This window comes from Hyperolius riggenbachi, chromosome 9 (assembly GCF_040937935.1).
Source record: "Hyperolius riggenbachi isolate aHypRig1 chromosome 9, aHypRig1.pri, whole genome shotgun sequence".
In the NCBI taxonomy this organism is placed as follows: domain Eukaryota; kingdom Metazoa; phylum Chordata; class Amphibia; order Anura; family Hyperoliidae; genus Hyperolius; species Hyperolius riggenbachi.
Window position 1 is genome coordinate 73,431,359 of NC_090654.1, and position 26,462 is coordinate 73,457,820.

The 26,462-nt window shown below is 44.4% G+C and overlaps 1 protein-coding gene across 13 annotated transcripts in view; it reads left to right on the forward strand.

The window, feature by feature from the left end:
* GRIP2 (glutamate receptor interacting protein 2) overlaps positions 1–26,462 on the forward strand; it is a 627,309-nt gene that overhangs the window by 503,260 nt on the left and 97,587 nt on the right. For all 13 annotated transcript variants that reach the window (XM_068253049.1, XM_068253055.1, XM_068253054.1 and 10 more), the window contains exons 11-12: positions 4,335–4,493; positions 7,052–7,238. In XM_068253049.1, coding sequence (XP_068109150.1) covers positions 4,335–4,493; positions 7,052–7,238 — 346 coding nt within the window. The remainder of the gene's footprint in view (positions 1–4,334; positions 4,494–7,051; positions 7,239–26,462) is intronic.

The window sequence follows — 26,462 nt, forward strand, 5'->3', positions numbered from 1 at the left end:
CGGCACAAGTAGAGCAATGTTTGCACTGTAGAATATTATATGTTATATTTAATCGTAATTTTTTGGGCCACAGTGCCCATTTGAAAAGAGCAGCCATCTATTCTGTAGCACTTCTATCACGGTAGGGGATCTCTCAGTGAAGTAGCCCATTAATAACAAGGCAGACGTTTGTCCCTGTAACAGGCGTTGCCTAGCGGTGCCCCTGTGGCAGAGACGGAGTTGTACGCCACATCTGCTGACACGTAGGAATGTGATTGGCCGCCAGCCCCAGCTCCTTCCTTTGTTAAGATAAATGATTGTCTGCAACGGAGTGTTCAACGCAAGGCAGATGCCAGCCACTAATTAGAGGACATTATTGTCTTGCCAGATGTGGCGCAACAGCGCAGCCTTCACTGTGGGAGAGGGTACATGAGCCGCTTCTGCCTGCCGAGCACTGCAGATTAATTACTGCGCTCAGGAGGAAAGGAATATACTTTTTATTCACAGGGTACACTCAGAGAAACGTTACATATGATCGATTTAAAGATATACACAATCATTTCAGAGCACTTCTTCAGGTTAATGATTCATTTTTTGCAGATTTGATTCTGAATGTTTGGAGTTTTCAGGATCTCCTGGTTTAGGCTAATTTCACACCAGGACGTTGCGTTAGAGGGGGCGTTAAGGTCGCATAACGTCCCCCTAACGGAACGCTTGGTGGTGCTAGATCTGGACGTCAGAGTGAGCCGCGTTGTGCAGCTCACTCTGGCGTCAGTGATGCCGTGATGCGCACTCTTGTGCGCATGCGGCATCACGTGGTCCCGCCAGCCAATCGCCGCACAGAGCGGCTGCTCCAGGAAGTAAACACTGCACGTCATAACGTGCAGTGCATATTAATTAGCCATGTGCCTGGCCGCTCTCCGCTCCTCCCCAACATTACTGAGCATGTGCAAGCAGTCTAACGCGGCTCAGCCGCGTCCAAAGTACTGCATGCAGTACGTTGTCTTGTGACGCAGCGTTACAATATAACGCAACGTCCGCACTGTGAACAGCCCCATTGATTTTTCATTACTGTGCGGTGGGCTGCGTTACAGGCTGCTCTAACGTGCGCCTGTAACGTTCCACTGTGAAACCAGCCTTAATGTTCAATCCCACTTCAAAAAAAAAAAAAAAATAATACTAACTGATCATTCACTTTTGAATAGAAGTAATTGCTTTATCAGTCGCTTGATCACCTTTTAAAATGTATGGCAAGCATCATTTATGAAGACTTAGGGCCTGTACACACTGCTGCGCTTGCGCTGCGTTTTTAAAATCGCATGTGATTTTTAAATCGCAAAGCTTTCATGAAAATAGAAAAATCGCATTGCACCAGTGTGTACAGGTCTACTCTTCATGATTTTCATGATTTTTCAAAAGACCTTGCGATAAAAAAAACGCATGCGATTTTAAAAGCACAGCGCAAGTGCAGCAGTGTGTACAGGCCCTTAGGCTCCTTTCATTCTATTGGGTTGATGCAGAAAGGCCGGTAACATTGCACACCGGGCAGCAATGTTACCGGTCTGTACTGAACGTAGTAATGCTCATTGCACCGATGGCGCAAGAGAGTTACCATAGCCACACATGTAAACAGTGGCATACTGAGCATATACTGTTTACGTGCGTTGCCATGGCAATGCTCTCACCCTATCGGCGCAACAAGTGTTACGAAGTTCAGTACAGGCCGGTAACATCGCCACACGGTGTGCAATGCTACCAGCCTTTTCTGCATCAACCCCTGTGTCCCTTGCATCGCAACAACAAAATCATCACAACACGATGCAGTCATTCCTATGGGACTATCACACTGAGTGAGGTAGGACGTGTTGTTGGGATACTGCACAACATGCAGTGTGTTTACAGGGTACCATGAATGTTTACAGTGGCAGCGAGGCAGCCTTTCATTGTAATGTATGCCTCACACTATGGGCGCATCACGCCTTTAATGTGCGATCTGTTGCGATTGCATAGCATTCGCATCTCAATGCAATGTGTATAGTGTGAAAGCATTTGCGTAGTATGTTTACTAGAGAAATATTGTAGAAATCATGAAAGAGATCAAAATAGCTAAAAAAAGGGGTGTGGTCAAGGGGAACATGATTAATAACAATAGGGTGTAACGCTTTCAATGGTTGTACATCTCCCTCCATGTAAAGTACTCCACCAATTAGTGATCAGTGGAGCCACAGTAAAAATACACCTTACGCTGATGATCAGTGAGGCTGCTATTGACGTTCCTCTGACACTGATGGTCACTGAGGTACTTATAAATGTCCCAAATATATTGGTGTTCTCGGAGGTCCCCATAAATGCCCCCCATATATTAGTGGTCACTGAGGTCCCCTTATATGTCCTCAATACACTGGTAATTACAAAGATCTCCATAAATGTCCCTGATATATTGGAGGTCACTGAGGTGCCCATAAATGCCCCCCCCCCCCCCCCCCCCATACAGTGGTACAGTGGTAGTTACTGAGCGTCCACTGACGTTTCCCTGACACTGGTGGTCCCTGAACTTCCATTGATGTTTCCCTGACACTGGCGATTCCTGAGGTCCCCATAAATGCACCCCATATTTGTAGTCACTGAGCACCCTCCATAAAAGCTCCTCTTACCCTTATAGTCAGGGAAACCTCCATAACAACCCCTATTAGTTTCTTGGTCAGGAAGGCCTTCATTTAAGAAAGGGGAGGGTTCCATTTTCTTTGTTCTAAAGACACAACAGATATCACTCGGGCTCAGCTGAATGTGGTGATACCATTGTACTTTATACCATTGTACATTGCTTAATATACCATTTATCTTTGCTTGTGTGGAGGCCTTCCTCATCTTCCCTTGTATTTGTTTGTAAACCTTCATTTGCCCTCAGGTAGGCCCTGCTCATGTGTCCTCCATTTAGTAAGGAGATGCTCATGTATCCTTTATTAGTATGTACGTCCTCCTCATGTGCCCTCTATTTGGTATGTAGATGCCCGTGTGCCCCACATTAGTATGTAGGGCCTCATGTGTCCTCCATTTGGTATGTAGATGCCCGTGTGCCCCACATTAGTATGTAGGGCCTCATGTGTCCTCCATTTGGTATGTAGATGCTCGTGTGCCCCACATTAGTATGTAGGGCCTCATGTGTCCTCCATTTGGTATGTAGATGCTCGTGTGCCCCACATTAGTATGTAGGGCCTCATGTGTCCTCCATTTGGTATGTAGATGCTCGTGTGCCCTTTATTAGTATGTAGGGCCTCATGTGTCCTCCATTTGGTATGTAGATGCTCGTGTGCCCCACATTAGTATGTAGGGCCTCATGTGTCCTCCATTTGGTATGTAGATGCTCGTGTGCCCTTTATTAGTATGTAGGGCCTCATGTGTCCTTCATTTGGTATGTAGATGCCCGTGTGCCCCACATTAGTATGTAGGGCCTCATGTGTCCTCCATTTGGTATGTAGATGCCCGTGTGCCCCACATTAGTATGTAGGGCCTCATGTGTCCTCCATTTGGTATGTAGATGCTCGTGTGCCCCACATTAGTATGTAGGGCCTCATGTGTCCTCCATTTGGTATGTAGATGCTCGTGTGCCCCACATTAGTATGTAGGGCCTCATGTGTCCTCCATTTGGTATGTAGATGCTCGTGTGCCCTTTATTAGTATGTAGGTCCTCTTGTGTTCTCAATTTGGTATGTAGATCCTCATGTGCTCTTTATTAGTATGCAAGCCCCCACATGTCCTCTATTTGGTATGTAGTTGCTCATGTGCCCCTCATTAGTATGTAGATCCTCATGTGCCTTCTATTTGGTATGTAGTCCTCATGTTTCCTGCATTTGGCATGCAGTTACTCATGTATGTAGGTTCTGATCGGCCTCCCATTTAATATGTACCATATGTTTTTGCATATAAGATGCATCCATCTTATATGCCAAATACAGGGAGTTCCCAACATACGAACTGGCAACCCACTGCAATGTCAGGGACTCTTTGTCTTGTCCCCATGTCTCCTCTGCTCCCCATGTCCTCCTGTGCTCACCATGAATAAATAGAAAGCAGCGGCACCACGACCTACTTTATCCATGGGCTCCAGCGGCGATCAGGGACTTCTCCCCTCCCTCACTGCTCCCCTAATGCCCTGACTGGGATTGAAACCACCTGTAAGGCAAGCATGCTAACTACTACGCCACCATGCTGCCCAGTAATCATTCAGCTGTTTCCTGCTTATTACCTCTCATCACAGCTGCCCCCATGGCCTTGTGGGGCGAGTTTGGAGAGTAAGGAGGCAGTACCACCAGTGATCCATTGTACTCATGACTCATTTATTTTGTCTTCCACAGCATTAGTTGCCACCAATTTCTCCTCCTCTTCATCAGCGGGCACCCCCGGGTTCAGCAGCAGTCAGAATTCCAATACCCTCCCCCGCGCAGCACACCAGATGAGTCCGCGGACCACAATGACCAGAAGGCGGCAACGCAGGAAGGACCACAAGAGCTCCTGTAAGTTAAATCTAGAATAAATACTTCACTCACACTTGTCCCTTTTTTGGAGAGGCATTTCCTCTTTTTGAAGCTAATTCCCCGGTCCATTTTACGTCTTCCACTGACATATTTTTTTTGGCCGATTTACAAATCTATACAAAAGAGTGTGTTTACCTAAAACAGAAATTGTTACATTGGCCTCAATTCTGGTAGGGTTATCAAACAAATTACCTTCCATGAGGTAATTTACCTCATTAAGTAATGATATTTAGCAATTCTGGTAGGTTTTAGACATGTTTTACCTCATGCTGTAAATTATGAGGTAATTCATGAGGTAATTTACCAAAAATAGCTTTTCTCATGGAAATTAGGGGGCATGTTAGGGGACATAATTTACCAATCAGTTTAAGAACTGTCTGTACCTGAAGGTAAAGTCAATTTGTATGCATTTTGCATTTTTAGTGGAGTTCCTATTGCTGTTTTAGTGGAGTTCCTATTCAGACTGAGTAATAGAAAATAATAGTATAAATAAAACTCCAAATATTTACTGGATTTATTTTTTCTATAAGGGATGCCTATACAAATACTTTTCAAAGGTTGCTACATAATCAAATACACCCCCCCCCCCCAAAAAAAAAAAACATCTTCCAAAGACTATCCTAACTTATGGAAGACAATTAAAGACTATTACTTATTTGCTGCAGGCTTCCCACTGAAATACCTCATGTTTTACCTCACTTTATGCATTTACCTCATGTTTTACCTCATGTTCAGAAATGGAGAAAAATCTTTCAGAATTGCTAATAAAAGAGGAAAATATCTCATGAGGTATTTTACCTACAAAAAAACATTTACCTCACATAGCAACCAGAATTGAGGCCATTGTGTTAAATGTGCCCGCCGCGCATGCACAGAAAAGCCGACTGGCGCGACTGAGCAGGATTACCGGGATTGATTGCAGCTGAAGGGAGACACCCGGGTGGACGGTGAAGGACGCATCCGTGCTCATGGGGCTGGAGGAAGCCCCGGGTGAGTATAAAATCTTTTTATCCTGGGAACTCAGGTACACTTTAAAAAGTGAAACTAATATATAAAATGGGAACCATTTGCGGGTGTTTTGGATTCATTAGCTGATTAGAGTCTGACACTTTGAGCCCAGAATATTGAACCTTTTTTTTACAATATTCTAATGGTCTGAAATTTTGATTTGGGGGTTTTCATAAGCTGTAAGCCATAATCATCAACATTATAACAAATAAGGGCATGAAATGTCTTGCTTTGCATGTAATGAGTCTATTTCGTATAACAGTTTCACCTTTGAAGTTGAATTCCTGAAATAAATGACTTTTGCACGATATTCTTATTTTTTGAGTTTCACCTGTAGCAACAGTCACAAGCAAAAGATACTGCATGACATGTCAAACTGCAGTGTACTGTAAGTTGATAGATATGGCAGGATGGATCAGAATGTGTAGATAGATCAAAAGTGTGGCAAGTTTAAAAGTACCATGTTGAAGAGAGTCTTAACAGTGGGTGTGGGTACTGGTGGGGAGCCTGACGGCCGTTTCGCGCTGTTCAGTGCTACATCCGAGGCTGTGACGTGTCTGTATGTGGCTTTAACCTCTCCCCTGTCTGCTGCATAAGTCAACCTGTTGGAGATACAGGATGGTATAAAAGTAGTCCTCATGCCGCTTCATATGAGGATTACATACGCACAGATAAGACAAGGCCATCATATAATCTGATGGCCTTCTCATCCAGGACCCATGGAAGGAGTAGTTGGGCCATAGACCATAACAAAATTCATGTTTCAGAGAATTGTTGTAGGTTATAATGAAAAATAATTATGTTGCGTAATACGCTATTTTGCATTTGCTGGAAACTTAACATAAACCTGAGACACGGTGGAGGAAAGGATTTGTACTTGCCTAGTGCTTCCTGCAGCGCCCTGTAGTCAGCCTGCTCCCCCAGTGTCCGTCCAGTCCCCTCCGTTACACTGATGTGAAATCCATGATCCATGAGTTGCGGGCACTGCACATGCGCTGTTCTGGGCCGCATGCCTCCTCCATCACGCCCCCATGGCTAGTAACGTCCCACGCAAGCGCAGTTACAGTCTTAACAAACTGCACATGAGCAGAAAGCTCCCAGCCATGGGAGCGCAATTGGGTAGTGCGCACAGCCTGGACTGTGCATGTGCAGTTTCCACAACTGAGCCAAGATGTGAACTTTATGGGGCTGATGGTGGCACAACCGAGGGGACTGGGAGGATTACGATAGAGCTTAGCGAACTGCAGGGTGCTAGAGGAAGCCCCGCTGGCAGTTAAAAATACTCTTATTCTATTGTCTCAGATATAATTTAATGACCTTTTTCTATGACTGCACATATATTTTAAAGTTCTCCGTAATCTCTTTCTGTCTTTGAAACATGCCTTATCTTTATGAATCAATTTAACATAAAATTTGCCACTTACAAAAATATCTGAGCAAGTAATTACAAGTCCAGCATGTGTCATAGGTTAAGACTCCTACTTCAGCTTTCGATAATGATACTCAGTGTCTGCTCCCTTTTCTTCCAGTGTCCCTGTCTTCCAGCACTGTGGGTCCTGGTGGACAGATCATACATACGGAAACTACAGAGATTATCCTGCGGGGAGACCCCTTAAACGGCTTTGGAATTCAGTTACAGGGAGGGATCTTTGCAACGGAAACCCTTTCATCTCCGCCCCTCATCCGATTCATTGAGCCTGACAGCCCAGCTGAGAGGTGAGACCGATGCATGTGTGTGAAAAGAGTATACTCATCCAAGTGGTCCTGTCCCCTCCCCAAGAGGCAGAGATCATGCATCTGTAATTACATTAAAACTCAAATGAAGAGCAGCCAATTTATTTAGAGGGTTGCAAGTGCTCCATGCAAATTTATTTTAGTACATTTATTATTTCTTATTTGTTACATTGCCCTGCTTCTAATTAGTACTTCTGTAATGTGTATTTATGATCACTTGTTAGTAGGGGGCAGTGCGATAGAATAGCAGAGGGCTTCTTCTGTCAGTTTCTATATTTTCTGCTAGTAGAGAGACATCAAAGCATTCCAAGAATTTACAGCACAACTAGTTCTGCTGACTGAAGTCAAAAGCAGTGCACTTATCTCAAAGGAGATATTGAAGTTGCTAATGGATTAATTGAGGAGGGCAGGTGTGATTGGTTCATAATGGAGGGGGTCTTGCGTGTAAGCAATTTATAAATACTTATCTACAAGCTTTAAAAAGAAGGGCTGATGGCACTCTTCATCTCAATTAAACAATATTAGTCTTTATTTACTTTCACTAATTTCTGCTGATGTTATAATTTCTGAACCAAGAGGCAGGGTGGTGTATAACTTTCTTCTCATATCAAACAAGTAAAACAAAAATTTGCTTTCCTAAAACAGAAAGAATTTGCGATAATTCAGGTTGGAGTGAGCTCGAGATGTCTCCCAGACCACCACTGCTGAATATATGCAAATTAACCATTGTACCCTTAGAAGCTAAACACACCTCCAGAACCGCTGGAATGCAATGATGTGTCAGCTTGTTAAATTGTACAGAGCCATAATAATCCAACATGCATACAGACTGTTTCGGATTGTTTGATCCTCATCAGTGCATGGCATGGATTAATTTGGCTCTATGGAGTAGGGCTTGTAAACCGAGAGGTACAGACTAACCAGCAAGCTCATGGTGACCCAGAACTCATTGGAGTGTGTAAGGGACTACAATGGTCCTAAAAGCCCCCTTACAATGGTCCTAAAAGCCCCCTTATCAAACAAGTAAAAATGACTTATTGCACTTACCCAGCCACCCACACCCATCCTCAACATTTAGTTTAGGTCCCCTTTAAATAATTTGACCACTCAAACTTAAAGGACAAGTGAAGCGAGAGGGATATAGAGGCTGCCATATTTATTTACTTTTAAGTAATACGAGATGCCTTGCTATCCTGCTGATCCTCTGCCTGTAATACTTTTAGCCACAGAGGATGAACAAGCATGCAGCAGATCAGGTGTTTATGACATTATTGTCAGATCTGACAAGATTAGCTGCATGCTTGTTTCTGGTTTGATTCAGACACTTCTGCAGCCAACTAAATCAGCAGGGCTGCCAGGCAACTAGTATTGATTAAAAGGAAATAAATATGGCAGCCTCCATATTCTTCTCACTTCAGTTGTCCTTTAACAGCCTCTATATAAATGTGTTGGAGAGTTTAAACACCTAATCTTGTATATGTCTTTGGAAATCCTTTGGTGAGATCTCTGCAGTCCTGACATCTCATATCTTTACAGCTGCACAGCTGTTATGAGGGGCTTATCCCTTTAAAGCCCTTGGAGAATACAAGAACACTGGTAACACTCCAGAATGCAAGAAATTCCAGCTAGATGAGAGCTGTAGTGTGTAAAGTCTGCTACAAGAAATGTTTGGACAACTCAACTAAACCTTAAAGGGAACCCGAGGTGGGGATTTCAACTGAAAAAATAAATAAAACAATGCTGCCTGACCCGGGGGGCTTGACGGTTGAGGAACCGGAATCCTGTGACCTTCAGTCCTTTAGTTCTATTTTCGTGACCCCTGAGGTCACGACGCTGGAAGAGCTGCTCTGTGTGTCCCACACAGAGCAGCGTGCAGGGAGGCGGGGGAGGCCTGCAGGAATGCCCCCGGTGGGCATTTAGCAGGGATTACTTCTCTGTTCTCCTCAAGGTTGGCGAAAAGCTGCATGTTGTTAACCTCGGCAGTTAAAGCGTGGCGGTCGGGGGTCAGAGAGTGCGCGGGAGGGGACAGAGGCATGTCATGCAGCAGAGAACATGCTTCTGTGTCCCATCTTGTGCCCTAGCACCACCTCACGTACACTTTAAAGTGGCCACACACCATACAATTCTTTAAATATCAATCAATTTTTCTGACTGATTGTAACTTTTCAAAACTCTGACCAATGTACCACACACATGTTCAGTTTTCCCCAACTAAGAAAAAAATAATTGAAAACTCAGAAAAAAAGGACTTGGGTCTGTACATCAAGTACTTGACTATCTACCCTACACCATTCAATTTTCATATAAATTGATCAGAAAAATCCAATACTCCTAATCTTCTTTTATCGAATAAAAATTAGAAAATGCAATCAGATTTCTCAATTGAATGAGAAAAATTTTCTTTGGAAATTTTTGGGGGAACAACCAATCGTTTTTATCGAATTGCCATAACATTGTATCATTTTATTGTATAGTGTGTGGCCAACTTTAGCTAATAGTACAAATGATTGGACTTGTGTGCTAGGTATAGCGAGGTATGTCCTTGCAGAATCAAACCAGGGCTGTGAACAGAGATGTGGGATTCTTATATCCCCAGGGGCGTAGCAATAGGGGTTGCAGAGGTAGCAACCGCATAGGGGCCCTTCCTCAACCAAAGTATTCGCTGTTTAAAGAGAGTCTGAAGCGAGAATAGATCTCGCTTCAGACCTCATATATAGCAGGGGCACGTGTGCCCCTGCTAAAACGCAGCTATCCCGCGGCTTAACGGTGGTCCCTGTCCCCCCAAATCCCCTCCGTAATGCGGGGGAGCGCTTCCGCATTGGGGCAGAGCTAACCGCCGCAGCCCTGGCCCACGCGCGTCTCTCAGCGCGTATCTCCGCCTCTCCCCCGCCCCTCTCAGTCTTCCTTCACTGAGAGGGGCAGGGGAGAGACAGCGATGCGCGTCACATAGACGCGACTGGAGGCAGGGCTGCGGCCGTTAGCCCTTGCCTCCAGGAAGCAAAGTCCACGACCAACTTTGCGACCAACTTTTGCGGGGGGTGGGTTGGGGTGAAGGGACCCCCGTTTAGCCGCGAGATAGCGGCGTTTTAGCAGGGGCACACGTGCCCCTGCTATATATGAGAGCTGAAGCGAGATTTAGTCTCGCTTCAGTGTCTCTTTAATGGTCCTGTGGTGGTAATAATCACTTCTATAGATGCTTTGAATAGTAGTAATCATTAACAAACTGTTTCCCATCCCCTTCTTGTACCTCTAATACTGAGGATGACGTTGGCAGGTTTTGTTGCGCCGTATCAATTGTTATGCATAGAGTGCTGGGGGGGGGGGGGGCTAATGTAAAGCTCGCACCGGGGCCCACAGCTCCATAGCTACGCCACTGTATATCCCTCTTGATGTAAATATTCCCAAACTATATATTTGAACTCGCTGTGGAAAACCACATGCTTTTAGAGTTGGGCTGCAATAATTTACTTCCTACTTTCTGGCCAAAAAGTTTGGGGCTGTTTGTCTAATAAATGGTGGATGGTTTCGGGGAAGCATCATTTCAATCCTCTGTCATATCTAGAAAATCATAACTTACTGCAGATTTAAATGGAAGTGTCACTTTTAATAACATTCAGTTACAAAGTGACTTTGTGTCCCAATGACATGTCGTATCATTTTCTTTTTAAATGAAAGTGAAAGAGGAATTTAGGGAGGTAGGACTCTGAGTTCCTCACCTAGAACAAATACGCAGCTGAACGGCAACATACAATAACGGTGTATTTATTAACCTCCCTGGCGGTAAGCCCGACCTACGTTCAGGCTAGCCGCCGGAGAGGATCACATGGCCCCCGGAGGATTTTTTTTTTTTTTTATAAAATTTGATTTATATGCATAAGCTAGCACTTTGCTAGCTACCCATGCTCCCAAGTCCCTCCACTCTCCCCCGATCACCCCCGATCACTGCCATTATACGTACCCCCCAGGGATCCCGCGATGGCGCAGCCTCCCAATCAGCTCCAGGCTTTGCTATGGGGAGGATCGGGACTGTGCATGACGTCATGACCTTGATGACGTCATGTCTGATCGTCGCCATGGCGATGACTGAAGCTAAATGGTGAAGCTGCAGCTCTCACAGGATCGCGGACGGGTAAATATTGCCGGCGGCGATCGGGGGGATCAGAGCAGCGGGACTTGGGGGCCATAGTTATAGTTAGCTTAAGCATTTAAATCAAATTTTATTTAAAAAAATTATCCCACGGACGCAGCATCTGAAACTGCGTACCACCAGGGAGGTTAATAAATTGTGATGACCAGAGAATCAGCATTGCAACTAAAAGTAACTTTTTCAGAATGTAGCCTTGACATTTCTTTCATTTAATCCACTGCAACCGGATTCAGCAGGTCTCTCAGGCTTCTTTCACATTACATAACGCTTGCAGGAGCCAATTTCCTGCAAGCGTTATGATCTGCGGCGTGACGTCTGGATGTTGCAAGCATATGCTCCAACAAGCATATGGTCTAACTCAGGCCATTCACCTTTTGACCTCGTGTCTAGTTTTACTCCTTACTAAATAACCTTATCATGCACTGCCTGTATGTAAACTGTATACTCCCCCACCTCTTGTTTCCCCCCATTCCTTAGATCAGTGTTTCTCAACATTTTATTGGTATGTACCCCTTTTAAAACCCTGTACTCACCAAGTACCCCCTAGCATAGTAAACATTATCACAAGTACCCCTTGACAAATATATATTTAATCTTAGTACATGATAATTGGTACTAAACAATTTCCAATCATTTACTATTGTTTTTAATTAGCTAAAATACTAATTTGATAGTGTTAAAATAAGATTTATCATTTTCTAAAACTCTAAATTTGTTATTCTTGGTTAAGTATATCAAGCCCAAGTACCCCCTGGAACCATCAGAAGTACCCCCTGGGGTACGCATACCACACGTTGAGAACCTAGGCCTTAGATCATACATGTCAAACTCCAGCCTGCGGGCCAAATTTAGCCCTCAGAGCCATTAAATTTGGCCCTCAAGTGGTTTCTCCACTTTGCATTATGTTTGGCCCACTGTAGACCACCAGGGTAGCCATATTGGAGGTGAAGCCCTAGAACACCGGGAAAGTCATATGGGGAGGTAGTGGGAAAGCACTAAACACTAGGGAACTGTATAGCGGAGTCTGTGGGGTCTCTAGACACCAGGGAACTGTATAGGGGAGGAAGGTGGCCAGTAGACATTGAGATTGGCCCGTGACTAGGCCTCAGTATACAATTTTGGCCCGCGACTAGGTCCCAGTGTTCAATTTCGGCCCTGTTATACATTTTATTCATGTTACATCTGGCATTGTAATCAGCAGTTCTGTATTTTGTACCAGTGTCCATATTTGATGTATATCATTGTCTGTATCATTATGTATCCCTTGGTAAAATCACCCAATGGTAAAACGCGAGCTCCGGACGATTAAAAGCTCCCGGGTGCATCGAACCGCAACGCGCCAAAATGTAGAGTCTGATGTGAAATGTAAAATGGACTTTCATTTTACCTTGGTTAACGCATGAAATGAGCTTTGATGTAAAAGAGCCCTCAGGCCTGGGGCCCACTACAGATCAATCGCTGCTTCAAACGCTCATAGTTTTTGCTTGCATTTGCTACAGCAATTTGTCCGGTGACTGAAAACCCTGTACAATCTACTGCCAGCGATTGTACATCGCTTCCTGTTTGCGTTTTTTTTTTTAATTTGTGTTTTTTTTTGTTTGTTTTTTTAAATTTGGTATTCTTTGTTAATAAAGTTTTTTAAAAACGTACTGGGTATCCCAAAGTTAATTTCTGCTGGCTTCCAGTGTGTAAACCCCACCCCGTAGCACAAGAGGTCATTGGGGCGTTAGAGGGAAGGGCTACACACCAGAAGCAAGACCTCTGGAAACCCGGCAAGTCGTTTAAACTCTATTTCAACATAAAAATCTCTCACAAATTTTCTTCAAAATCGCTCTTGAACAATAATTTTGCAGCGCTCCTCTCTTGCATTGGAGTGCAATCACTCCAAAAGTACTGCAGGACCCGCGATTGGAATTTGGCCAAATCACAACTGCTCCTATGAATTCACCACTACGGACTTTCATCAGTGTACTGCGTTTTTGGATCGCCAGCGCTCTAGTGGGCTCCAGGTCTCTCAGGCTGCATTCACAGTGGGACTTTAAACTCTTTTATAACGCAGCTTACCGCACTGCAATGCTAATCCTATGGGACTTTCACAGTGCAACGTTAGCGTTGCATTGTGATGTGTAGCGTTATGGTAACTAACTGCTTGCAGTGCATTACCTCTAAATGCAGACGTTACCGGGTACAGGAAAGCATATGTTTCATTACCTGTATGCTTTCCTGTACCTACTGCATATGACAGTAACGCAGCATTAATGTGCGTTCTCATCTTTTCTTGCGTTGCGTTAATGCTGTGTTGTGACTTTAACGTCGCGTTACAACACAACGACCCACTGTCAATAAGCCCTCAGTGCTTTTGCGTCACTCTCTTGCAGGGGCCTTGCTAGCCCCAAAGATCAGTGGCATATGCCCCGGATCTATTCTGGGGTTCCCCGGATCTATTCTGGGGTGCCCCGGATCTATTCTGGGGTGCCCGAATGTCCCCCAGGCAGAGTCAGGCAGCAGTACTCTACTCCACCCAGCACACCCCCATTAACACACCACAGCACCCAGCATATCCCCTATTGATGCAACACAGACATTGAACTACTGTTACCAAAGACATTTGCATGATCTTGTTTTGAGCTCCTTGTATCTTAACCCATTTATCTATTGTGCAGCTCTGTAATATGTTTTCACTTTATAAATACTATAATCAATAATAATGCTGTTGCTGCTGGTTTGCATAGGATGCTGGGAGTTGTAGTGCACAATGGCTTCGGGCTGCTGCTTGTACACTGTCTGGGGGGGGGGGGGGGGGGAGGTGGGTGAGATGCCGCTGGCATACTGTCAGCTATGGAGGCACATCAGTAAGCTGGGAGGCACGGGTTGTGTCAGGATGACATATTTGGTGCAGCGTGCGTGAAATGAGCGGTAACCAGGCTTGCAGGGACACACTCTGCCCTGCCACAAGGACGCTCGATCTGTCCGCTCCGCCGTCCCAGCTCTACGCTCACAGCTAATTGACTGCTGATTTTAATTAGACTCAGCATTGACATCCAGGACTGATTGTGCTTTTTCAACCTTCCCCTCTGTGGACCCTGGCAGGGTGACAACTCGCACAGAGCGTCTGATCGAATCTCTCCTGGAGAGTGCAGATACACGCGGCACTGGCTCTGTCTTCCAAGGCCTGAGATTAAGCCTGGAGGCCTCTGTTGTGTCGCTGTCCCTGCAGACAGTGACCCTTGGTAAAACTGAAGTATTGTCTGTTATTGGTCTACATCCCAGTGACCTCACTTCTTTCAACATATTCCGCTTGGGGCCCTTCCTGCCTGCTGACTGCACAGTTGTCACCGACATTTGTGTACAACAATGTGGCCTTCTGAACATTGCTTTAAGGGCCAACTCTTTAAATGTCTCCTGTAGTGAGGTATATATGGAGGCTTTCTGCTTTAACCCCTTGTAAATGATGTCACTTGCCCTGTTCTGCTGATGTTCTGAATCTAAGGGCTCAAACCCACTAGTAGTCTTTTCTAAGCACTAGTGATTTGAAAACCTCTTGCTAATGCAATGCTATGGGGGATTTTTATAAAATCACATGGCTTAAGTGGGATCACTCCCATAGCAGTACATTAGAAAGAGCTTTTCAAATCACAAGTGCTAAGAAGTGGCTTAATAATGTACTGCTAGTGGGTTTCAGGCCTAATAGTTCCTTAAAGGGATCCTGAAGTGCGAGTTATAAGGAGGCTGTCACGTTTATTCACTAATGAACCATGCCAGTTGTCATTCTGTGCTAATGCTGCCTCTGATACTTTAGGTCAATGCCCCAGAAACAGCATACAGGTCATATGCTTTGACTGTAGCCTGACTCCACTGGCTTCATGCTTGTTGCAGGTGTGTCACTCAAAAACAACTAAAGCCAAAAGCTCTGCATGACAGCCCGGCAACTGGCATTGTTTATAAGGGAATTAACCACTTTACCCCCACAGGTACGGAGATCTCCGTCCCTTTTTCCACCCTGTCAACACCAGGGACGGAGATATCCGCACCTCCCGCCGCTCTCCGCGCTCCCGCTCGCTCGTGCATGCCGCCGCCCACTCGCCCGGAGATCAATAAATGGGAAAAACCGTTCCCGTTTGTTGATCTAAGCCCCTGCAATGATCGGCTGCTTTTATGAGAAGCAGCGATCATTGTGAAAAAAAAACAGTTTCCCAGCCTCATAACACTTCCTGCAAGCGTACTTCCTGTACGCTTGCAGGTCGCATAAACAAAAAGTTACTGTGGCCATCTTGTGGCCAAATAGTAAAACTACACCCTAAAGCATTTTTCATATACAAATACATTACTTTTACACTAAGAATTAACTCATTACCTCCCACACTCCCCAATTTAATTTTTTTTTGTAATAAAAAAAAAATACAATAAAAAAAAACATAAATAGTTACCTTAGGGATTGAAATTTTTAAATATTTATGTCAAGAGGGTATAACACTGTTACTTATTTAAACTATGGGCTTGTAATTTGGGATGGACGCAAAACTGAAAAAAATGCACCTTTATTTCCAAATAAAATATTGGCGCTAAACATTGTGATAGGGACATAATTTAAACAGTTTTATAACCGGGACAAATGGGCAAATAAATTTCATGGGTTTTAATTACAGTAGCATGCGTTATTTAACAACTATAATGGCCGAAAACTGAAAAATAATGATTTTTTTTCCCCACATTTTTTTCCTATTTTCCCATTAAAACACATTTAGAATAAAATAATTCTTGGCATAATGTCCTACCTAAAGAAAGCCTAATTGGTGGCGAAAAAAACAAGATATAGTTTATTTCATTGTGATAAGTAATGATAAAGTTAAAGACAAATGAATGGAAGGAGCGCTGAAAGGTGAAAATTGCTCTGGTGCTCAAGGGGTAAAACCCCTCAGTTGTGAAGTGGTTAAGATGGCAGCCTCTGTAGCGTACATAAAATAAAGGCGGATGAAAATGTGGGCACCCTCTCTGACTCCTCCTCCTCTGAACTGTCCCCCTGTTCATCTCCTCTATTGGGAACATTTGTGGGATCCGTATCATCATCATAATCATCCTCAATTTCAACACACTGCGCTGACCAATATGAGAGTCCGCTTTATATATATGGTGGTGCGCTTCTTAAACAATTAAAATTAATACACATATAAAAGTTAGCGCTCCTGCTGTGTCCACAGTCCACAAAATCAATTTATAAAGTTCTGTATATCCTGTTCTGTGCCGAACTTTATCTCCAGAGAACTAATGGAATGACCACCATCACCTCACCCTCAGAATTGGAAGCCTGCGCTCCAAGGTGGCTAGAACGCGGAAGCAGCGGCAAAACTAATTAGTTGTTTGGGGAAGGAACGGGGCGGGCATGCGGCTATAAATACGCTTTACGGAAGCTTCTGCGCATGCTCCTGATGAGTCCAATAGGACGAAACTAGTAGGGCGTGACCTGCAGAAGCGGAAGTTAGCCGGCGTGGCGTGCGGGGAGACCAGAGCACGGTCATCCATGCGGACACAGAGAGCCAGCCAGGTGGCCAACGTGAAGGGGTAGAGCCCTATAAAACTCCATGCTCTTCAAAATACTATTGGAATGTGAGTGTGCATTTTTAATATAAATTAAACTTTTCGTATGGTTTTACGCTATGGGAAGGAATATGTGTTTTATTTGAGGTGAATGCTGTGGACTTGAAGTCGGATAAAGCACTGTATAAAGAGCCAATATAGGCGAGGGATTGCCTGAAAATATCCCAGAGGCGTTTGAGACCCATCTAGCCGAGGGTCATCTACTAAGGGTGAGTGCCCACTTCTGAGGGTGAGGTGATGGTGGTCATTCCATTAGTTCTCTGGAGATAAAGTTTGGCACAGAACAGGATATACAGAACTTTATAAATTGATTTTGTGGACTGTGGACACAGCAGGAGCGCTATCATAATCATCCTGCCCAGCTTCGCTTGTCTCAGACACCTCCAAAACTGCACCAACAGCAGGTACTTCATCATCCCCCTCCACACACGTTACGTCCATAGTGTCGCCTAACTCAGACATATGAGGTGGTGTAACTTGCTTAGCGCCTTCATCTGGTTGTAACAATAATGGCTGTGCATCAGTGATTTCCCCACCAAATAACTCCTGCAAACTGTCAAATGTGGCGGATGTGGTACTTGGAGTAGCGCTGGTGGCTGCGGAAGATGAGGTGTTCTGTGTTAGTCAACAACGTCCTGAAAATCTTGGGAGTTGATGGGACGTGCCTTCTTCTGAGCAATGTACTTTGGTCCAGGGCCGCACGAAATCACATCAGCACGACCTCGCACAGACCTGCCGGGTGGCTTTCCTCTGGGTCTGCCTCTACCTCTGCCTCTACCTGTTTTGTCCATATCGGGGGGATGAAGTGACTTGACTAATACAATGTGCAGTCACACAGGTGCAGTTAACAGGTATGCACGGAGTGGTATATCACACTGCATGCACTCACATAGGTATGTGGGTGCACTGAACACAACAGGTAGGTATATGCAGTGATAAGGTGGGTGCACTGAACACAACAGGTAGGTATATGCAGTGATGAGGTGGGTGCACTGAACACAACAGGTAGGTATATGCAGTGATGAGGTGGGTACACTGAACACAACAGGTAGGTATATGCCGTGATGAGGTGGGTGCACTGAACACAACAGGTAGGTATATGCAGTGATGGGTATTACAACGTGCACCTGTCACTCACAGACAGGTAGCGGACAGGCACAGTGACACTGCGTGCGCTCAACTCATGTAGGTAGGTGGGTGCACTGTGAACAACAGGTAGGTAGGTATATGCAGTGATGGGTATTACAATGTGCACCTGTCACTCACAGACAGGTAGCGGACAGGCACAGTGACACTGTGTGCGCTCACGTAGGTAGGTGGGTGCACTGTGGAACAACAGGTAGGTAGGTATATGCAGTGATGGGTATTACAATGTGCACCTGTCGCACGCAGACAGGTAGCGGACAAGCACAGTGACACTGCGTGCTCTCAACTCACGTAGGTAGGTGGGTGCACTGTGAACAACAGGTAGGTAGGTGTATGCAGTAATGGGTATTACAATGTGCACCTGTCACACACAGACAGGTAGCGGACAGGCACAGTGACACTGCGTGCGCTCACGTAGGTGGGTGAGTGCACAGTAAACAACAGGTGATGCATTGATGGATAATGTGCACCTTTCACACACACAGGTATGGGAGCAGGGTAAGTCATCTTTAGGCTTCACACTGCACCCTAATTTGCCCGCGGCTATTCTAAATGTATACATCCTTCAGACATTGTAGTGTGAATGAAATCTAAGAAGTTGGGACATCACCACAGCTTAAAGAGGAACTCCAGTGAAAATAATGTAATAAAAAAGTACTTCATTTTCACAATAATTATGTATAAATTATTTAGTCAATGTTTGCCCATTGTAAAAACTTTCCTCTCTCTGATTTACATTCTGATATCACATGGTGACATGTTTTACTGCTGGCAGGTGATGTCAGTGGAAGGAGATGCTGCTTGCTTTTTTGCAGTTGGAAACAGCTGTTATTTCCCACAGTGCAATGAGGTTCACAGACAGGACCATGGTCCTGACATCACACTGTGGGAGGGGTTTCACCCCAATATTAGCCATACAGACCCCCTGATGATCCGTTTGTCAAGGAATACATTTCTCATTGGAAAGGGGGTATCAGCTACTGATTGGGATGAAGTTCAATTCTTGGTTACGCTTTCTCTTTAAGGCCCACCCGCTGCTGAAGTTGCTGCTCCCCCTGTAGTTACGCATCAGATGGCGTGATCCTACGCATCGTGCATCACACCCTTTAATAGAGGTTCTCAGGTCTATTAGAATCCTGTGACCTGAAGCCGTACAGCTTTTATCCACAGATAACAAGCTGTGCCACGAAGTGCCTGCAGAGGGCTGGGAAGTCATACATGCCCAGAATGAGGCCTTCATGTTTCTACACTGTTAAGATGAATTAAGTTTAACAAGGCAAGGCTAGGCAAACTGTAAGCGTAGCATTTTGCTGCTGCCTGCTTATCCCGACGCCTTAGGCAAAGGCCTACAAGTGCCGACTGACAATTATAACGCGGTCTGGAGGGTACTTTGTACAATGCAAGGAGCTGATATAACTATGCCATTGCCACATAACACCAACCCTGAGCTCACGCCACTGGCTACCGATAAAATGGAGAATTCTGTTTAAGATTGGCTTACTGACATTCAAATCCTTGCACAATCTGGGCCCTGGATACCTGAAGGACTTGTTGCAACTACATCACACCCCCCACAATCTTAGATCAAAAGGACGTAACACCTTGGTCACCCCCCAGAGTCCACCTCAAAACCTTTGGAGACAGAGCCTTTTGTCATGCTGCCCCTACACTTTGGAACTCCCTTCCACACCCAATCAGGACAGCCCCATCCCTGGAAGCATTTAAGTCTAAACTGAAAACCTACCTCTTTAGTCTGGCATTCATGAACATCTGACTATCTCCTCTGTAACACAACCCAGTCTGGAACCCTGTATTAATCTGAGACACAGCTATGCGCTTTGAGTCCTATGGGAGAAAAGCGCTTTACAAATGTTATTGTATTGTATTGTAAATAACCATTCACCGCCATGTAAAATCTCTATTAAAATCCATTGCTGTGATTATCTGGTTTTAAGCCCATAGAAATGACTGAACTGGCGACGAGCATTGAGAGCGCACACCTGCGTTCATTGCCACTCTGTCTTTAACCACTTACATCCCTAAATGTTTGCTAATGTAAATTCAGGTACAGATGCCCAAGTTCCAGCCTTAGGTTGTTGTTTGTGCCTTTAAACTCCTTTTGCTTTCAATAGTGGGTTTTGTTTTTTTGCTACAAGGTTTAAACTGTCATGTCCTGAAAAACGCTGTGAACATTGGGATAATTTATTCTCATTGGATCATGGTGGAATTAAATAGTCACAATTTTAGTACAGTAGGAAATGTGTGTTAAGTTAAAGGAGCTGCATTGCCACCTAGTGGCCTATAGTTGTCATTTTTGGCCCTTTCGCCACACATTAGAAATGTTGTTTAGGCAAACAGTCTAGTCTTATTTAAAAAGCACCAATATATTTTGAAGCAACGAACAATAAATAGAGGGTGCAAATGACAAGCCAGCATACAAACCAGCTACAAACTATGAGGCCCGGTTCACACTGCGACACGAACGCTGCATATGTACGCGGTAAGGGCATCTGCGCCACGTCGTTCACATACCTGTCATTTTGCTTCTGCTCCATTTGTGGCGTTACACATCTGTTTCATCTGTTGTACTGTCTGCCACTCCTCCACTCATCCCGAAATCATTAGGAACCTAACAGAGTTATGGGGATCCCTGTTGAATAGTAAAAATCAGCTGTAGTCGTAACTAACAACAGGTAGGATTCTTATTAATCCACCATGAACCAATGAGAATTTTTCCCTGTTGAAGCAGGAATCCCATTGTTTTTCTGGAAACTAATAGAGTACCCCCATGCCTCTGCTGGGCTCTGATCTGCTTCGGACTGAATGGCGGGTACCAGCGATGCCGGAACCGATCCACGGTGAGTTGCCGTTTAGCATGCAGCAACCAGCCTAGTGTAAACAGACACCGTCCATTCCCATGGGCTTCCATTTTTAACATTTGCTGCGCAATTGCGATACAGTTGCAGAAAAATACAGCCGGTTGGGATTTTACATTTGCGGTCCAGTCCGAGCATGTTGCACTTGCATTCCAGTTGACAGTGTGAACGCATCCTGTTAATGACGTAGGATGCGTTCAATGTCCCATTTTTTGTTTTTTACTGCAGATGTGAATGGGCCCTGACACAGAAGGATGAGAGAACCCTAGTATACAATAGTAAAAGTAAATGGAAATTTGGGTAGTTGGAAATTGATAGGAGACAGAAAAAGTTGGGTAGGAGACACAGAAGTGGTTGGTTTTCAGTGTTTTCTTTTACTGTGTTAATAGTAGAAGCAGGCCTAATGGTAATAGGAGAAGGTCGAGAAATCAAAAGAGCAGCTCTAGAGAAGTCTAGAGCCTTGTGTGGGTAGACGTTATTGGGCAAGTCATTTGAGGTGCAGGAACAAGTAATGTAATTAAAACAGGAACAGTGGAGTGAATTAAAGGCAAAGTAAAGTAGTATGCATTTGATTTTGATGTAGCATGGAAGCCAGGGAGAAAATCTGCAGAGAGGAGCAGCAGATGAGAGGTGAGAAGGAGTGAGAAGTCTGTCTTAAAGAGACACTGAAGCGAAAAAAAAAATGATATAATGAATTGGTTGTGTACTATGAATAATTACTAGAAGTTTAGCAGCAAAGAAAATATTCTCATATTTTTATTTTCAGGTATATAGTGTTTTTTCTAACATTACATTACTCTCTAATATGTGCAGATTACACAACACTCAGCATTCAAAATGATTCTTTCAGAGCAGTCTGTGAACTAATGACCTCTCCTCTGGCAGAGAAAAAGTAAATAGTTCAATAACACTTGAGATAATAAAAGTCAGATAACAGCCCTTTCCATGACTTTGAAAGTCATAGAGCTTAATTGCTTTTTTGCATAGAGATAACAACTGGAGTTTCTTAACTATTCCTGTACTGGAAACAATTAGACTGATGTATCTGATCTTAATGTTTTATTTTTTAGCTGTACTACACATACAAATCATAATATCATAATTTTTTTCTCGCTTCAGTGTCTCTTTAAGCATTCATAATAGATTGTATAAGCGAGAACCTATTTAGAGGAACAGCAATAACATTTGTAAAACACTCTTCTCCCATAAGACTCAAAGCGCATAGATACGTTTTGGATTAATACATGTTGGCGGGGTAATATGTTACAGAGGAAAAATGTTATGTGTTCATAAATGCCAGATCACACAGATGGCTTATCAGATTGGATTTAATGCTTCCAGGGTTGTAATTTCCTTGGTTGGGCGTGGTAGGAAAGCTCCAAGGGACAAAGAATAGGGACAGTATGACAAAAGGTACTTAGGTACTTTAAATGTTTTGAGGTGGCTCTGGAATTGACCAAACTAATCAAGCCTGTGTGTGTGTGTGGGGGGGGGGGGGAATTAAGTTGCAACAATGCTGCAGGTATCCAGGGCCTACATTTTATAGGGATTTGAATGATATTAGGCACATTTTGAAGAGGATTCTCTATTTGACCTCCTTTCGCCTTTAGAACTGCCTTAATTCGACGTGGTATTGATTCAACAAGGTGCTGAAAGCATTCTTTAGAGTTGTTGGCCCATATTGATAGGATAGCATCTTGCAATTGATGGAGATTTGTGGAATGCACATCCAGGGCACGAAGCTCCCATTCCATCACATCCCAAAGATGCTCTATTGGGTTGAGATCTGGTGACTGTGGGGGCCATTTTAGTACAGTGAACTCATTGTCATGTTCAAGAAACCAATGTGAAATGATTTGAGCTTTGTGACATGGTGCATTATCCTGCTGGAAGTAGCCATCAGAGGATGCGTACATGGTGGTCATGAAGGGATGGACATGGTCAGAAATAGAGAGGTCGCGAATCTTCGATTTTCGGTTCGCGAACTTTCGCGAACCGCAATAGACTTCAATGCAGAGGCGAACTTAAAAATTTTGATTCATTTCTGCTGACTAGAAAAATGATAGAAGCGATGTTTCAAGGGGTCTAATACCTGGAGGAAGACATGGTGGAGTGAAATACACATCAAAAGTCCCAGAAAAAAAATCTGGATTTAATACTACACAACTTTACAACTTCAGGAAGTGTACTTCCTCCCTCACTCCCTTACTCCCTCACTCCTTCCCTCTCTCCCTCCTCCCTCTCTCCCTCCTTTGTCTTCCAGGGAATTGTAGTATTTCAAAAGCCAGCTTACATACCTTGGCCCGGGAATTGAACCCAGGTCTGAGTGCATGGTAGGTAGCTCACTTCACCACTATACCACCACCAACACTACATGCTGAAGCCAGCCTAGCATGTACCATTATGATATATCCAAGAGAAAATTGCTTAAGGATTTGTAGTATGTCAAAAGCCAACTCACATTGGCCAGGAATAGAAATTAGGCCTACCGCTCTGTAGGCTGCTATCCTAACCATTATACCACCAACACAACACACTACAATGCTACATGCTGAAGCCAGCTGGCTTCAGCATGTAGCATTGTAGTGTGTGGTGTTGGTGGTATAATGGTTAGGATAGCAGCCTACAGAGCGGTAGGCCTGGGTTCTATTCCTGGCCAATGTGAGTTAGCTTTTGACAGACTACAAATCCTTAAGCAATTTTCTCTTGGATATATCATAATGGTACATGCTAGGCTGGTGTCAGCATGTAGCATTGTAGTGTGTGGTGTTGGTGGTATAATGGTTAGGATAGCAGCCTACAGAGCGGTAGGCCTGGGTTCTATTCCTGGCCAATGTGAGTTAGCTTTTGACATACTACAAATCCTTAAGCAATTTTCTCTTGGATATATCATAATGGTACATGCTAGGCTGGCTTCAGCATGTAGCATTGTAGTGTGTGGTGTTGGTGGTATAATGGTTAGGATACCAGCCTACAGAGCAGTAGGCCTGGGTTCTATTCCTAGGCAATGTGAGTTAGCTATTGACATACTACAAATCCTTAAGCAATTTTCTCTTGGATATATCATAATGGTACATGCTAGGCTGGCTTCAGCATGTAGTGTTGGTGGTGGTATAGTGGTGAAGTGAGCTACCTACCACGCACTCAGACCGGGGTTCAATCCCCAGCCAAGGTATGTAAGCTGGCTTTTGAAATACTACAATTCCCTGGAAGACGAGACCCTCCTCCCTCCGGGAGGAGGTAGGGAGGGAGGAGGGAGTGAGGGAGGAGGGAGGAAGGGAGGAATATAAGGAACAACAATCAGCTAGGAACAAACCTACAATAGCCTAACTAAACTCTCCCTAGCAGAGTCTGTCAGCAGCTGTCCCTTAACTAACTACTGTAGGCAGACGAGTAAGTAAAACGAGAGGAGAACCTTGCCTTTTATAAGGGGGGGTGGGGCTCCAGGAGTGAGTGCAGTCTGATTGGTGACAATGTGCCTGCTGACTGTGATGTAGAGGGTCAAAGTTCTGCTCAATGGAGCATTATGGGAGCGAATCGAACTTCCGCAAAAGTTTGACTTCGCCGGCGAACGACCTAAAGTTCGCCTGGAACCGTTCACGGGCGAACTGTTCGGGCCATCTCTAGTCAGAAACAATGCTCAGGTAGCCCGTGGCATTTAAATGATGCCCAATTGGCACTAAGGGGCCTAAAGTATTCCAAGAAAACGTCCTCTACATCATTACACCACCACCACCAAGGCATGATGGATCCATGTTTTCATTCTTTTTATGCCAAATTCTGACTATCGAGACTTATCAGACCAGGCAACATTTTTCCAGTCTTCAACTGTCCAATTTTGGTGAGCTTGTGCAAATTGTAGCCTCTTTTTCCTATTTGTAGTAGAGATGAGTGGTACCCGGTGGGGTCTTCTGCTTTTGTAGCCCATCCGCCTCAAGGTTGTGTGTGTTGTGGCTTCACAAATGCTTTGCTGAATACCTTGCTTGTAACGGTTATTTCAGTCAACGTTGCTCTTCTATCAGCTTGAATCAGTCGGCCCATTCTCCTCTGACCTCTAGCATCAACAAGGCATTTTCGCCCACAGGACTGCCGCATACTGGATGTTTTTCCCTTTTCACACCATTCTTTGTAAACCCTAGAAATGGTTGTGTGTGAAAATCCCAGTAACTTAGCAGATCATGAAATACTCAGACCGGCCCAACTGGCACCAACAACCATGCCACGCTCAGAATTGCTTAAATCACCTTTCCTTCCTATTCTGACATTCAGTTTGGAGTTCAGGAGATTGTTTTGACCAGGACCACACCCCTAAATACATTGAAGCAACTGCCATGTGATTGGTTGATTAGATAATTGCATTAATGAGAAATTGAACAGGTGATCCTAATAGGTATTTGTCTATAATGTAACAGAGTTCTGTACTAACTGCAGGTAGTGAAAGTCTTTATTTGGAAGGCCTATATAAAATGCATTGCAATAGAGCAAGCATGATGTGATAAAAGGCCTGAACTAAGGTTGGCAGATCTTCTGAAGGCATAAAAGGCTTAATTTTTGCAATGTTTATGGAGGATGTTGCAGTAGTTAGGATGACATATGACAAGACTTTGTATCGAGAGTATGGTGGTCCCTGGGGTAGGAATATAAGGAATATAATGTTAAAAATGTTCTACAGATGTCCTGTATCTGTAACTATATTGTATCAGTACCCTGTACGTGCCAAGCCCAATTCCGGGCACGACCCAGTCGTGCTTGGCGATAATAAAGATTCTGATTCTGATTCTTAAAGATGATCTGGATATTGGAAGCAAATATACAGCGCCGTGAAGTCGGTACAAAAACCATCCGACTCCAACTCCTCAGTTTATGAAACCTCCGACTCCAACTCCAGGTACCCAAAATGGCTCCGGCTGCTCGATTATTTTCGTTCGGTTTTCACGTCGCCTTGTTCGCATTCTTCTGCCAGTGCTGGCACCACGCCTTCGGGTCCTCTGCACCAAAGAAATGCCGATCTACAGACCCAATTGCCCCATCAAAGGCACCAGGCTCCCACTGCTTTGCAGAAGACCAATAGGAATCCTCCCTGATAGGGCTCTGGGATCTGTTCACCATTGTTTCTTCCGTGCAGTGACCTGAGTGGATGGCGGCAGCAGCAGCAGCTGAGGACCTGAATGGATAGCAGCAGGTAAGTATCTTGCAAAATGTACACGGTCAGGCTAGCATGAATTCCTCCAGCCTCCTCTTTGTGTGTTTGATCTGGAATTATCATGCAAGACCCAAAATTGTGTTCGACTGTCGGAACAAACAGAGTGGTCTGGTTACAAATGAACACATGTGAACAGATCCTTTTGCTTTCCATAGGATCTGTTTGCATCCATTTGGATCTGTTTTACTGGAAAGTTTTTAGTGCCAGTGTGAACAATGCCTAATTAGGAAGTGAACCAA